Genomic DNA, 16,236 nt, shown 5'->3' with positions numbered 1-16,236 from the left:
ATACAAAAGATCGTTTTCTCTTTTCTTACTGAAGTGTTTGGGACCAACAGATGTCGATTATGCACTTAGGGAGGTTCATGAAAGGATTTGTAGAAATCACTTGGGGGGCAAAATTCTAGCTTACAAGGTCCTACGACAAAGATATTATTGGCCCACCATGAAGAAAGATGCGGCTGAACTTGTCTGAAGGTGTGAACCATTCAGAGATATGCAAATATACAACACCAACTGGCAAGTCAGTTGACATCAATTGTTGCGCTATGGTCCTTCGCACAATGAGGGATTGACATACTTGGTCTTTTTCCTCCGGCATCTGGTCAGAGGAAGTTCATAGTGGTCGTCATTAATTATTTCACCAAGTGGGTGGAAGCTGAACCTCTGGCATAAATCACTGAGAGCAAGATGGAAGACTTCATTTAAAAATCAATCATATGCAGATTTGGTTTGCCACACACCATCATCATTGACAATGGTCGACAATTCGACAATTAGAACTTTAAAGAGTTTTGTGCGAAATTTTATATTACGCACAAACTCACATCAGTCGGTCATCCACAATCCAACGGAGAGGCGGAAGTAACCAACCGAATAATTCTGCATGGACTCAAAATCAGATTAAATGAAGCTAAAGGCCTCTAGGTAGAAGAACTATATCCGATCTTATGGGCATACCGAACGACTTCTTGTATACCAACAGGAGAATTGCCATTTAATTTAGCCTATGGAACAGAAGCAATGATCTCACTTGAGATCGGATTATCTTCAACAAGGGTTGAGCAATATAGTGAGCCGAGCAATTCCGAATGTCAGAGAGCCGATCTAGATCTACTTTCAGAAGTTCGACAGCAAGCTCAAATTTGGATGGCAGCATATCGGTAAAGGTAGCCCGATATTACAATACAAAAGTTAAACTGAAGGTTTTTCATTCAGGAGACTTGGTCCTAAGGAAAGCGGAAGTCTCGAGACCTCTTGACGAGAAAAAGTTATCTCCGAACTGGGAAAGATCCTACAGAATAACGAAAACTCTTCGATCGGGCGCATATCGGCTAGAAACTCTAGAGAGAATAATCAGTCTCCGAATATGGAATGCAGACAACTTGAAAATGTATTATCAATAAAGTTGTCCGTGTATACATTATTCAGAAGAAACATTGAATTTCAGAATTACAAGTTTCAATCAACTATAAAGTAGTAATGGACCGATAGATAGATGGTCAATTCATCAACTATCGACTATTTTTCGGTTTTCCACTGTAAAAACCAACATATCAATTATACTCTGGCTTTCATTGTAAAAGCCACAATACCGACTGTCTCGGTACCGAACATATCCCGGCTTTCCACTATAAAAGCCGATCATAGTCGAATGACTATTATGCCGACTTAGTCTTAACTAAGTGGAATGCTATGCCAATACGATCAAAGTTGGATTGAAATTATACCGACTTGATTACGGTCGGTTGAAGGATATTCGGTTTGCCACTGATTATCAAATAACTTGACGTACTAACCCGACTAAGGTCAGACGCAGGGTATTCGGCTTATTACCGTTTATCCTAATGCTTTAAAGTATGTCAAATGGATATTTGACTAACGGATAATTCTACAAGTACTATCGAACGTTTGGTTTGTTGATTGATATTCGGTAGTTAAATGATTACTCTACAACATTACAAACACACAGAAAAGAGAGTTTATACTTAGAGAAAATTCTTTCCATTCATTGAAAAAAGATTACAAAATTGGATTGAAGTCCGATTATAAGTATTTGATTACAAAAAAAAATAAAAAATTACATCGATTATCAATCGCCATCTCCGTCTCTTTGCTCCGGTGTAGCATCGAGGACTTGGACAACTTCTGGTGCTGTTGGTGCTCCATCTTGAGTCAGCGTGGCATCTTCTTCAGCTGCTCCATCTTCTAATGTTGGAGGGACGATGCTGCTCAAGTCAAGGTCCGGGTATAATTTTCGATCGTATCTCGGCCATCCTCGTACCTGACGCAGTAGGAAGGAATCTGCCTTCGAGGATCTCTTCTTTGAACTCTTCTGAATTTTTGAAATCTTCGATTGCTCAGTTCAGGGCCTCCCTTGCCGACTCTGCTTCCTTCCTAGCCAGCTCTGCATTAGCTCTTGCGGAAGCCGATTCCTCATCGGCCAGTGCCAACCTTTCCAGGCTGGCTCGATGTCGTTCACGTTCGGCTTCGAGTTCAAGGATGCACCCATCTCTTTCTCATCGAAGTCGGTGGATGGAATGTTTCTTGCTCTTGATCCGCAATTCAAGAGCCGAGATGTTTTGACGAGCCGATTCAAGTTCGGCTCTAGAGGATTGAAGGTCGGTAGACAGACGGGAGACTTCCTCCTGAAACTTCGCCTCCCGCTCGACCGTCGCCCGAAGTTGCTCAAGGGCAGCCACCTTCTCAGCATTGGTGACCGTCACTTTATTCATCCATGTCCGACAGAAGTCGGCAACTTTTCCATAGCCGGTCTTCAGATCGAACATGTCATATACCAACTGCAAACAGAGGATACATCGGATCAGATCACAAAAAAAAAGTATGAAGGAAAACTTACCCCGAGTATCATCGGGTAAAAAGAAGAGAACATTTCGGTGACAGTTTTGTTTTTTATTCTCTCGATCGGTCGGGAGAAGAGCAGCTTGGATGAGCTGCCTGGCCAATGTCGAATTGGCCAAGGCCGACTCATCCTCGGACACTTTGATGTCAAAGTGAACCGTGTGACCTACCGACGTTGCATCGTCCGTCGAAATTGTCGGTGCCTTCCCTCGATCTTTTGTCAGCGGTTCCGCGTTTGAAAATGCGGGGAAGCTGGAGCTTGACTGCGCTCGAGAGTCCTGTTGGAGGAACGTCCGGTGCAACCGCTGATTGGTCCGACTCGGCCATGACTTTCGCTTCGGTCCGAGCCTCTGTTGATGGAGCCGTCGATGGTGCTGCAGCAACTCTGTCTTCTCCTGTCGTTCCATTTTCGGTAGACGGTACTTCAGGAAGCACTGTCGGGGCCGACAATGCTAGAACCGGCTCAGGAACCGATGTTGATGGTATGTCAGGTTCCCTCGTCGATGTAGATGTAGTTGCCCGATCCTTTTTCGGCGGTCGGGAGGGTCCAGCTTCGGATGCCACTGCCCTCTTCTTGACAGTATGCTGGCGAATATCGGCGGTCGATACTCGCACCCTCGACTGCATAGCTGCAATCGGATCAAAGAAGTTAGTACAATTCAGAAACAAATATGCTATACCTAAATTGATGACCGAATTAAGATCGGCATCGTAGAGAGCTTGTTCGGTCATTACTCTCTTTGTGGCGGGACCATCATGTCCTTCAATCAGTGGAAGTCTTTCCGATCGTCGACCTCCACCTGACTATTCTCGTTGGGGCCGGTCTTCGGATCACCCTAGTGCGAAGGGAAGCCCCAGGGAAGAGACGAAGCAACAAAAAAAAATTAGTTCTTCCATCTGTGAGTAAACGATGGAAGATCGGTAATGAAGGAAAGGTCTTTTTTTGTGTTGAAGAACCACCAACCCTTGATCTTAGGATGGGGTTGGAGAATAAAGAAGGTGCGAAAAAGAGAAGGACGAGGCTCGGTCAGTATTAACCGACACAACAAAGCAAAGCTAATTATAAGCCAGATCGAGTTCAGTGCCAGCTGAGCGGAACAGAGACCATAATAGTCCAGAAAATTTCGGACGAACTCCGGAATCGAAAATCGAAGACCCATCCGAAGGTCTTCGACATAGATGGCCACCTGGCCCGAAGGAGGAGAGTTCACCCGACCATCGGCACCAGGCGCAAAGAGCTAATACTGCTCTGGGATATGATATTGTTCCCGAAGCCGTTCAACATTAGGTTCGGATAGTGAAGAAGCCTCCACTTCCAGACCCGATGGGGAGTCGTCGGTCGGATTCTCCGACCGACTATCTCGAGAAGAAGAAGCCCTAGCCATGGGAGAAGAAGACTAAAGAGAACAAAAAGGAGATGGACCGAAGGAAAAAGGAAAAGAACACTTGACCGGAGAATCAAGAAAGAAGACGAAGAAAAGACTCTGGAGTTCTCTAGTGCTGGGGTGACCTTCTAGCAGAGCTTCCGCAGCAGAAGATAATGACAAAATGTAAAGTAAAAGTTTGGCCAAAAGCGACCCTACATATATAGGATCTCTTAACGGCTAGGATGGAAGCGATCAAATCGGAGTCTCATCAGATGACGACACGTGACGACATCTAGATTGACTATTGATCGGATGGTTTGACGTACCTGCTCTTGATCGTGCCACCTTACCGTCATCCGCGTGAACAGCTCCGATCCAATGACATTCGGACATGTGGCTAAAATCTATTAGTCAGGATCATATCGTCCGACGTTGAATTATCTTCCTGAAACGACGTCCGATACAGATGTCTGATACCGAATTGTCCTATGACATGACGGCCTAATAATGGTTTTGCAGCCATCGAAATGACAAAACAGTCGAAGAACTCGTACTCAAAGGTGACTGGCAGCCAAGTTAGGGTTCGAGGTGACATGTGACAACTTCTTTCGTCTAATGTGACAGGCCACGTGATGAAATATACGTCGAACCACCTTGGACTTGAGAGTGAAGGACAACTGTTGGGGCAATACAATCGGCCCCCGACTCCGATTTTACATCGATCGAATGAACATATTATGCGACTCTCAATCGGCTGACCGACCAACAGTCGGCTACTGCCGGCTAACAACAAATGATTTAATCAACCTCTAACCGAAGATCATCGGCATATCAGAGTTACCGACCGATGCTCGTTCCGATCTACAAGACTATCGATAACCGACGTATGGTCGGCTTATCTTCTCAATACACCTTAACCGTTGCGAACGGTTATCAATTATGTGTCACGGCAATTAGTGGGAATAAACGACTCACTAACTCCACAATTATGGCCCAATAATTTAGCGCCATAAAAAGCGGGACCACGTGCTCGACGGTTACATCAGAATTATCTATAAAAGGGGGGTAAGTGAGCAGCACCGGTAAGGACAATTTCTTGGCTGAGACTCTGCCACACTAAATCTTTGATTAGCTGTTCACCAACTCCTTTTTGACTTAAGCATCGGAGGATCTCTGTCGGACACAACTCTAGTTTGTGAGGATTTAATTTTGTAGGTGCTCTTCACCGGTGACTGACGAAAGGGAGTTGGCCGCAACAACAGATATCTTACAAGGGCTACCTGCATATGTTAACTCATATCTATTGATTCCTATATGGAATATAAAAAACTAGAGCTCCAAGTTGACTGTTGAAACATGATTGTGGCGACTGGTGAGAGCTCCCCCCCCCCCCCTTCTGTAGTCATCAACCTTGTGAAATTATACATATGCCTGGTCCTATAGTCATCTAAAAGTTTACCATCTGGTACTATTCCTATTCAGAGGCTAAAACTATTCCCATAAAAAAAGGATGTTAGTAAGTGCACTTGTAGAAATGATCAATCATGACTTTTAGGCAAAGTGATGCTTCAAGCAGTTTTTTCTTTTAGAATGATGACTTGCATATCACGAGTATATTGGCAGGTATGTCCTTTACATCGACCTTAATTGTCCTAATGAATTAGATGTCCAGTTATGAGAGTTCTTGTATTGACCAACTTCACATGAATCTTGATTTGTGTATTGGTATGTGGGCGAATGTTATTTTCCAGATTTTTTTTTTCTCATTGTTCAAGTGAATTGAGAGAAGGTCAATTGGTCAAGGCTACCATTGATGGGCTTCATCTAGAATATTGATCAATTGCATATCTTTCATCCAATAGCCTTGTTATATCATTGATTTATTTGTGATATTAATACTATTTTGGTTCTAGTTTTGGATTGCATGATGATTGCTGCATGCCTACAAATTGGTTATTAAGGATTTTGGTGTCACACATTAGAAAATAGGATAATCAGATAGGAAAACAGGAAGAAAAGATAACAAAGAAGAAAAGAAAATAGAGGAAAGAATGTGTGGAAAAGAAACAGGCATTGCATGGTCAGAATCCCTGACCATGCATCTCTCTATTTTAATAGGTTTGCCAGCCGGCTATTAAGGAAACAGGAATATTTTTCCTTTAAAGTAGTGGCTTTTTGCATATGATTCTTTTATCAGATTATGGCTTAGTTAATGGGCCAATTACAATTCAAAATAGCAAGTAGAAACTTCTAATGATGCATAATAAAATCAGGCCTATCTTAAGACATATTTATTTGGATAAAGAACAAATTAGACTCCAAATTTGTATATTGCTTACCAAAATCACGGGTACCATGGAAAAGTTTGCCCGTTGAATTTTCTTATCAAATTTTGTTGAATTATCAAGGAAGAGTTGGATATGATTCTATGCTTGTTGTTACATAATTGTTTATCCAACATGACACTTCATAGCAAGGTTTTAAGTTCCAGCAATAGCAGGAGGTGCAGGGAGACATCATATTAATCTGGTATCTAGACTTAAAACATGGTACAAGTGTCGTGCCAACTCCATAAGTGTACAATGTGCTGGTGTGTGGGTCTGCCATATTGAATTAGTATGGTCCCTGTACAAGGTCTTAAATTGCTTCATAGCACGCTTTTAAGGCATTTGATGCATATATGACTGCTTATTTCTTTTAGGTGTTAGTCTTATCATGGAACTCTATTATTATATCTTGTTGCACTGAGACATAATTGTTCTGAGCTGTTTTTGTGAGTTTATGGCCAATTTAGGGACAAATTTCTTGTGTTTTGGTGCTTATCATTTAAAAATGTATGATCAAACCAGAGTAGCCCTTCAAGCTTTTGTTCTTGATGTTCTAGTACAAATCAACTTTTTAAGCTAGTATTTTGAACCTATAATATCACATTTTTAGCACCCTAGTTGATGACTTCACTCATCATATTCAAGATTTACAAGTGGATATCTGCAAGATCATTGCTTAAGCAGTCAAGGGTATATGTGGAATCAACTTTGAAATGGCCTGTAATTCATTCAATATGGTGCTAGGGGGATTAGAATGATGTTCTATATACGATCGTTAAATATGCAGTCTACCAAGGTATCTTTTTGTGAAGATTGCTATGTAAAGTTATTTTATGGGTTCACAAGCGTTACTGAATAACTAGCTTAGAACCCCGTGCAATGCACGGCATGCATTTATTTTTTTTAAATAATATTTTTATAAATTAAAAATTTAATATAATATAAAAGATATCATGATATCAAATGTTTTAAATGAAAATATAAACATTTAAAAATATTTAAAAAATATAATATTCAAAATATATTTTATTTTATTTAACTATTCTATTCTATTTATTTTATATATATTTTAAATTCATGTCAATTTTGAGACATAAAAAGGTTATGTTTCCTAAGATTATGTTTCCTAAGTCATCTGCCATAACTTTCATTAGGGTACTCCCATCTTCAGCAGAAAGGCAAGGCATGGAACAAACCGTGCAAGTGTGTGCTTAAAATTTTTTCACCCACATGAAATGCCTTCGTTGAGGAACATTCACTATTAATAATTAACTGGGATATTAGAAGTTTGAAAATTCTTAAATATTATAAGGTGCGTCGAACTTTCTCAGCTAATTCCCTCTCTCTCTCACATTCTCTCGGACCGACCTCGGCCATCGCCATGGCTTCCCCAAAGCCGCCACCACCCTCGCCAGTCGATAGCCACGACGTCACCCCTCGCCCGCTCTCCCTCCACCGTCCTCCGCGAAGGCTTTGTCCCAGATCCCGTGAAGGGAACGACTGCCGCTCGAGGTCTTCTTGCTTGCCGCGGCGATCGCATTCGCATTCTCGGCCCCTCTCCGGACCTCCTCCGCAAATTCTCCCCCCTCGCCGATGACTTCTCCCCCCTCGCCGACGACGTCCTCAACCTCCATGGCCGCTTCGTCCTCCCCGGTCCGAACCCCCCTTCGTCCTCGATCCGATTTCAAAATGTCGTCCCTTTCCCATCTAATACCCTCTCTCTCTCTCTCTCGCATTCTCTCGGACCGACCTCGGCCATCGCCATGGTTTCCCCAAAGCCGCCACCACCCTCATCGGTCGACAGCCACGACGCTGTTCCTCGCCCGCTCTCCCTCCACCGTCCTCCGCGAAGGCTCTGTCCCAAATCCCGTGAGGGGAACGGCCGTTGCTCGAGGTCTTCTTGCCTACTGAGACTAGGCCTCCGCCCAAAGAAGATCGTGATTCAGCCTGTTTCCGTTGCACCGATCCGATTTCAAAATGTCGTCCCTTTCCCAGCTAATTTTCTCTCTCTCTCTCTCTCTCGCGTTCTCTTGGACCAACCCCGGCCATTGCCATGGTTTCCCCAAAGCCGCCACCACCCTTGCCGGTCGACAGCCACGATGCTGTCCCTCGCCCATTCTCCTTCCACCATCCTCCGTGAAGGCTTTGTCTCAGATCCCGTGAGGGGAACGGCCGCCACTCGAGGTCTTCTTGCCTGCCGAGACCCAGCCTCTGCCCAAAGAAGATCGGTCCAGCTTGTTTCTGTCGCACCGATCCGATTTCAAAATGTTATCCCTCTATTGCTTCCACGCGGCGGATGGAGGCTTCTTTATTGAGAGACCTCCGTTTCTATATATATATATTAGATATCTCATTTTTTTTTCTTATTTTCTTTCAGAAATTCATGTTTAACTACATCTTTTCAACTACCCTTCATCAAGAGTTTGAACTTTGAAGAGCTAAATGCAACTCTTCTGTTGAATGATTCAAAATTATGTTCTTATCTTCTTTTTGTTAACTAAAAACTCTGTTCCTTATGTATCTCCATTGTTACATTAAGTATGACACTCACTTTGCACTCAATGTTTGTAAGGTTGATATTTTTTCCATCCTCTGAAGCTTATCTTTCAGTGCTTGTTATTTGTTTAGACTTAAGGTCACGATTACTTGTATCTCCTCTGTCTGCTGATTATTATTGCATTGGACTGGGGCTTGCAAGTTGCAAAGAATAGGGCATTGCTAAGTTCCGCTTCTTTGAGTCATGTGTGTGAATTGTAGGAAAAAGTAAAATAAATTCTCAACAGATGATCTTGTTAGGGAATTGACAGGGCTTTAGAAAATGCAAGAGCATGTATGTTTTAGTTACCAGGTGGTCTCTAATCCATGCAGTGACTCGTACCTCAGATGGGTAATTGATTCCTTATGTTTATTTGATGAAGTTGTTGAATTCAGATGCATGACTATATCCTAATAGACTAGTGTACTTGCAGAATTTCAAAATTTGTGCTTTTGCACAATCTTATTTTCAATTTATCATCTCAGGCATTTCCTTAAGTCTGATTCTATCCTTGCAGTACTGTGACAATGTAGGATGCCTTAAAGGATCTTCATTATGGGGCTTTAAAATCATATATAATTTTGGCTTTTTCTACAGTTCTTACAGTCAATTTGTAATTTTTTTTTATATATATTCCCCACCTCCGTCAGATGAGATTTGTTGCTATGAAATTAGTTATACTTCAAATTGTGTTTGTTTATATCTCTGATTCTTCCTAAATTTTCTTTTCTTGTGGAAATATTTTTTATTTATCATATCTTCAGGCTCTCTGCTCTCTCAATGTTGAAAAACTGGTAATACCTGCTATATCTGAAATGAAAGACACCTGGACTACTGTTTTTGGCTTTAAGCCTCTTGAAATTCCACAAGAGAGAGAAGTTAAGTCCACAAATATGTTGGTTTTCCCTGGTACTGGTCTGTTACAGAAGCCGTTGGTAAAGAAACATTCAGTTGAACAACATAGAACTGCTTATGTCGCTGACAAGGTTGAATCTGATATGAAACATCATCAGATGCTTGAGGGGGCAAATGAATCTCCTGTGCTTTCTATTCCTAAGACCAACTTCCCTGGTTCTAATGATGACCATTATGAACATCAAGTGAAAGATGTAGGAATTAGCTCCCCTAGTTTTGGTGGTTGTATAGACTCTACTTCTAAAGTGTCACCTGTATCTTCCGATGCTTATGGATCTGAAGTTCAAACTCCAAAATACAAATCTTCAGAGACCACAGATTTTGTAGACTTGCATACTCACCCCGATTCTTTCTATCAAGATGATCCTGTGGCTGAAGCTCAATCTCAAGAGAATTTTTCAATGGAACCAAACACTGGTTTACATTCTAAGGTTACGATGGATGATAATCATGAAGTCAAGATTGTAAATGCTGCTATGGTACCAAAGCTGCATGAAATTAATGATGCTTTATTACAAAATACTGAAGCAAAATGCATGTCTCCATACAGTATTCCATGCTTCTTGCAAGAATCTGGAGCGAATACTGCACCTAGAGATCCTGACATAGATGGTAATCAGTTGCAACATAATGTTGAGGCTCATTTCACATCTGGAGAAATTGTTGCTCCTATGCTGCAAGAATATACAGGGAATAATCTACAAATTCCAGTCTGCTCCATGAGGCATAGCGTGGATCATACTCATCACTGCAGAACTGAGGAGAAAAGCAAATCTAAATCTTCATTTTCAGTTGTGAGCAACTTTGAAGAATCTAGTGAGCTTATTTTGGATGGCAATAATGGTGTTGATGATCCTGTTCCTACTTCCAAAAAAAACTTGGTGGCTTTTGATGAAAGCTCTGGATGCTCTAAGTCTGGAGTTTTTGATGGAACCATAGTTACTGTGGCAAAGGAATCTCTTCTAATGTCTGCAAAGCCTGAAATGCATGCTGTTAATGGGGATGCAGTGCCTGGAATTCATGAGGTGAAAACTGAATTTGCAGCTGTTGAAAGTGAAACCTATGCAAATGATGAGGATTCTGAGCCATATGCTATGGTGAATGCCAGTAGAATTTTGAATATTCCTGATGGAAAAGAAAGCCATACTTCTTGTGGGATTAGCGTAGCTCATGATTCTGATATAATCACTAAGTCTATCTGTCTCACTAATGACAATAGTGTTCACGTTTCTGATGCAAGCTTTGCTCCAGATGATTCCAAGTTGCTTGACAAAACAATTGGATATCATAATTTGTCTCATTATGTTGCCACCGGTAAGCCTCATCATGAAAATCATGACTCCCTCAAAACCTTGCATTTATCTTCTGTTTCTAAGTGTGTTTCTTCTAATGGTGGGGATATGCTGAAAAACTTCCATGAAACAAACTCTGGTCCATTGGAACAAAATCCTTGCGGTTTGGGTGAAAATTCTGCTCAGCATCAGATGTCGGTCAGAGTTGGTGAAACTAAGGGTGCTGCTTGTGAACCAAACATTTTATCTTGTGTGAATAAGAGTTCTGAGGTACCGGGTAAATCTCAATATACTGATGTGTTTTGTTCTTTGACACCAGATGCTGGCATTCATGTTCTTCAGCCTACTTTAACCAGATCGAGCGAGGCTGCTGTTGATGTTCCATTTGGACCTGACCAAGCTTGTCCTGAAGCTGCAAATGATATTGATGTTCTAAAAGATGAGTTAGTTCCTGTCAGTACTTTTCTTGCTGGTGGCCTAAGGTCTGTTCACTGTGCTTCGGAGGTGGTAACAAAGTTAGATAATGGCTCTGACTCCAATAATGAATGCTGATAGGAGCATTTTGCAAGATAATTTCAAAATTGGCTCTCATCTATGTAATCGCATGGTATGTGACTGTTTGCCGGTGGGCTTGATACCTTTGAGTTTGGGATTTATGAGGTGGTTAATGGACCCAAGCAGGGGAATTGTCTCGTTTCAGGCTGTGATTATTCCAGGTAATAATTAGATAGCAACAGTTATGCTATCTTCCATTGACTTTATTTAGCAGTTAGAAATGAAATTCTACAGTAATTGTGTACTCTAAGAATGGATGGCTCATTGAAGACAGCATTTTATGGTGACTGATAGCATTATCCATCTCAGTAATGTTCAAGTTTCTGTTATAATTATTTGCCGTCACTCCTGAGACATCTTCAATGGTGCTTCTTGTGCTTCTTTTGCATAGTGAGCTAAACAATTTTTTTGGTAAGGCACTAACTTTCATGGTTATAAGTTGACGAATGATTATAATGAATCTATACATTGCTAGCTGCAATCTAGATTGGATTAGATTACTTGAAAGTTATGTATGAAAATCGTTGTTTTTGCTGTTGTATATCTATCAATTTCCTCCCACTATTCTAGCGTATAATATCCACAATGGCATAATTTGGTCATGCTGATTGTCCAAAGAGTGCATTTGGCTGTTCCATAGTTTCAGTCAAAAGCAGTCTTTCATGGTTTCAGACACTGGAGTTGAATTCAGGCATGTATCCAAGTGTCTAATTCAGCAACAAAAAATATAAAATGGTAGGGGAATTGTAGAAAATTATATTTTAGCTAAATAAGATATTTTTAGAATATTATATAAAGGAAACTATGAAAAGCTATTACTTATAAGGGTCTTTAAGTGCACATGTTTCTTATCTGAACTTCTCAATTACCCCAAGGATATAAGGAAAATGACATTTTGTAGTCATTTTAATACCTAAATCTTGGACCATTCTTTGAAAAGAACAAAAGTTGCTTCTAATGTCATTATGGCGAGAGGAGTTGTTCGATGGGTGGTAAGAACTTGGCGAATGCTAAGGTATAGAGGATTAAAATCATTAAACCTGGTTTAGATGTGAAGATGGAGTTAGAGCTAAAAGCATATTGGATATGCATCAGATGTTGACAAATACGGATATTGATGTGGATATAAGTTGAATAATGAAACCGTATTATTGGGTAAAATATTATTCCATGTATATGTTTTAATCATTCTAGCTATATAAGCCTCCCAAGTCCCAACTTAGATATTTAAAACAAACAAATGATTGTATGAAAAACAATAAGGGTATAGTAGCGTCCCCACTTAATTATCCAACCTTTTGTAAATGAACCTAATAATTTTGCTAATTACATACTTTGGATTAAAAAGTGGATCATTAAGGGTGAGATCCACAAATCAGAAATCCATTAGATAGAAGTTCGATAACAAAACATGAGATATAAAGTTAAAGCAAATGGACAGTGCCAAATACGAAGGATAGGACATCTAGAGTAAAAGAATCATAATCAAGCAATCTAGGCCGTGGGAACATTGACTTTCAAAAATTTCTGGAAGAATGGCAATGCCTCAAATGTGGATGAAGGAACAATCAAATAGGTGTGGTTGGTTAAGGGATAGAAGAGGAAGGGAGAATAAAACAACACAAAGTGATTAATTGGTACGAAGAATCTGCCATTTGAGATAATGCTTTCATCGACACTACCTATTGAGAAAGAACCAGACAACAGGACATCTCATAGTTTGGATCCAGAAGCATGTAAGAAAGAAACTCACCTAGGGGAAGAAGAAAAATGTTTAGACTGGGTTCATCAAACCGGTACTAGGGCTCATACTAGCCGGCGAGTAGGTTGGTCTGGTACAAACCTGTACCGTGCCGTTCCAGGCTGAAACAAGGAGATGGAGGGTGGGAAGAAGGAGAGGGAGAGGCCAAGGAGGTTCAAGCCATTGATGGGGAGCTTTGAAAGCTTCAGATCTTGCCACGAGATTAAGAGAGAGGGGAAGAGATAGGGTGGAGAGGCTGAGGATCTTTGAGCCATCGATGGGGAGCTTCAAGAGCTATAGATCTGGTGATGGGACCGAGAGAGAAGAGGGGAGAGAGACTCACTTGTAATGAAGGTCGTCATCCCATGTTGTCTTCATCGACTCGACAGGGGTGGTGGGCTGCAAATGTGAAGCTTCAAAAAGGGGAGTTCTTACAAAGGCTGAGGGAATATTAGGGCTTTGAAGGGCCATCTCTTATCATCTGAATCAAAGCAGTTGAATCGTACAAATAGCAAACCAATCCACTTTGGTACACCTGGATTTGGCCAGTTTGGCAGACCTTGTGCCTGGATGGTAGCAAAAATCTGCTCCATCAGCTTTGTACCCATTTAAATAGTTTTTAGGTTCATGAATCAGTTAGAAAACCCCACTATTGGAAAAGATAGGCATGGGTGGTGTAAGGAACCAGAAGAAAAGAAAAGTCTATTTTTTACCTTGACACTAAATTTTTTGGGTGTTTTGACATGTTGAGCACTTGGGGCCTCAGGACATATCATGACAGTCCTTGACAGACACCATTAAATTCTGATGCCTTCATTATTGTGTGTTGGCTTTTTACGCTTCTATATGAAAGATTATGAACTCTAGCATAAGAATTGGCAACCCTTTTATCAAATGTTATGAAGAATCATAGGTCTATCCCATTATTCATTATATGTTTATATTTAAATATATTTGCACATACATATATAAAATACATATATAAAATAGATAGAGACATGTCCTTGTGTCCAAGTTTTATAAGATTTCCATGTCAAATTCTTTTGGAAACTTCGACATTTGACACCTATGTCACATGTCCATGTAACATTCACTGTCAGTTACAAAGGAGGGGGAAAATAACCATCCCAGCACTCAAATGGATAAAAGGAGTAGAGATGAGCTTCTATTGTTAGAAAGCGAGGGGAGAAAGAAGAGGGATAATTTGCCACTTTGAGAGGGTTTAGGAGAGGGCCAGCTGAGTAGATTAAGTATCCTCCCTAATAAGAACTTGTAATTGTTCAAAATTCTCATTTTAAGTTATACCATTGAATCCTAGTATTTGGTGCTCCCATGATCTAACAAACTACACCTACCATGTTATCATTCACTTTAGTTGTCCCATATTTGTTGTCTTGTTCCAAACATGTTACCAATTGGTTGTAGACAACCTGATGCGATAGATAAAATAAGCCATAACTAAACTCCAAGTAAGTGTTGCTCTCTTGTTCTCCTTTCCTTCTACTGCTTCTTTTCTTCTCCAGGCTAAAGAGCCTCTTGTTTTAGACAAGAACTTGTTGGCCTCTCAACATCCAAAGGCCCCTGTATCAGCAGATTCCTAACCAATGGTGCAGCTCTTGAAGACACATCATTTGAGAGCCTTATGACTTCGGCAAGATTTGTGGCTTGGGAATCTCTTAGATGCCTACTTGAACGTGCCTCTTTGACTAATGTGTTGACCTGGTGCTTTGCTGCATATTACACCTTAGGTATACCTTCAACAACATGGTATGAAAGATGCATTGGGAAGTGAAATTGGAATGTAACAAGCTAATCGGCATTAGATTGCTTACCAATCACACATCTCTTGAAGGCACATGTTTTGAGAGCCTCATATCTTCAACAAGGTTGGTGCCAAGGTTTATAGTCTTGGTACCAAACCCCATACCAATGTCCAATCATTATACTAGATACCAAGTATCTGTACCATACATACCTCTGCAAAAAGACTCAGTTTGGGGGTTGTACCAAGCAAGGTATGTCATCTTGATATCGGGCCCTAGACTAGTGCTACCCTATCATTGTGTCGGCACGCCCGATATGGGGGCCAGTTTGACGTATTGAGTGTCAATACATCCTCTGTACCATGGTATGGTCCGTACTACTACATTCTATATGGTATGCCGTACCTTGATACCATGTTCTAGTACCCTACTGGTACTATACTATACTCCCCATGCTGAGCTGTATAGTTCGATCGGTTAGTGCTTTGTGTATTTAGGTCACCTACTTGAAGGCAACTTGCAGTTGCTAAGCAAGGTGTTGCATTGATTCCTTGTTGCATCTTGCATTGTAGGCATGCCTTTAACAACATGGCTGACAGATTTATCGGAAGTGAACAAATAATCTAACAAAATGACTGGTTAATGCTAGAAACTAAATGTGGGTCCTAAAAATAAAAATTTAAAGAAACTCCTACTATTAAGCTTAAATAAGCAAGTCATAGGAGCAAGTAAATTCCACCTTTGACACATGAAAAACATATATGTATAGATACTAGAATTTAAGAACAAGCAGCTTGAAGCATCAGTTCTTCTATAAATATTTGTTTCTACTAGTTGGAGTGCATATGCGGGTACACATGGCTACTCTCAAAGATTTTAGATATTCAAAAAAGACTAGCATGTGCTAGATGTAACATGTCTTCCTATGAAATTGTTAAGATTTGTTTGGTATTTTATGAATTACTATGATTTTCCATTTTTATGGGCATGGGACTCTTTCAATAGAATCATGGAGATTCCAAATAAATGTTTCTTCCTTGAATACCCAAAGTCCAGCTATGTTAGGATCCCTTTTTTATGAAGTTTTACATGATAGGAATTGATAAATTGGGAAATTTTGACAGCTTTTATTTTATAAGGGTGTTTGTTGCTTCTTTCTGCATTGA

At 40.6% G+C, this 16,236-nt stretch overlaps 1 protein-coding gene across 1 annotated transcript in view; it reads left to right on the top strand.

Annotated features, from left to right (window-relative positions):
• The window catches only part of LOC105033396 (uncharacterized), a 55,592-nt gene that overhangs the window by 32,122 nt on the left and 7,234 nt on the right, over nucleotides 1–16,236 (top strand). The window contains 1 exon segment of the mRNA XM_010908168.3: nucleotides 9,569–11,977. Coding sequence (XP_010906470.2) covers nucleotides 9,569–11,563 — 1,995 coding nt within the window. The 3' untranslated portion in view covers nucleotides 11,564–11,977.

The sequence above is a fragment of the Elaeis guineensis genome, unplaced genomic scaffold (assembly GCF_000442705.2).
Source record: "Elaeis guineensis isolate ETL-2024a unplaced genomic scaffold, EG11 Super_Scaffold_31900, whole genome shotgun sequence".
Lineage (NCBI taxonomy): Eukaryota > Viridiplantae > Streptophyta > Magnoliopsida > Arecales > Arecaceae > Elaeis > Elaeis guineensis.
Note: the sequence above shows the minus strand (reverse complement) of the source record. Positions and strands in the feature narration are given on the sequence as shown.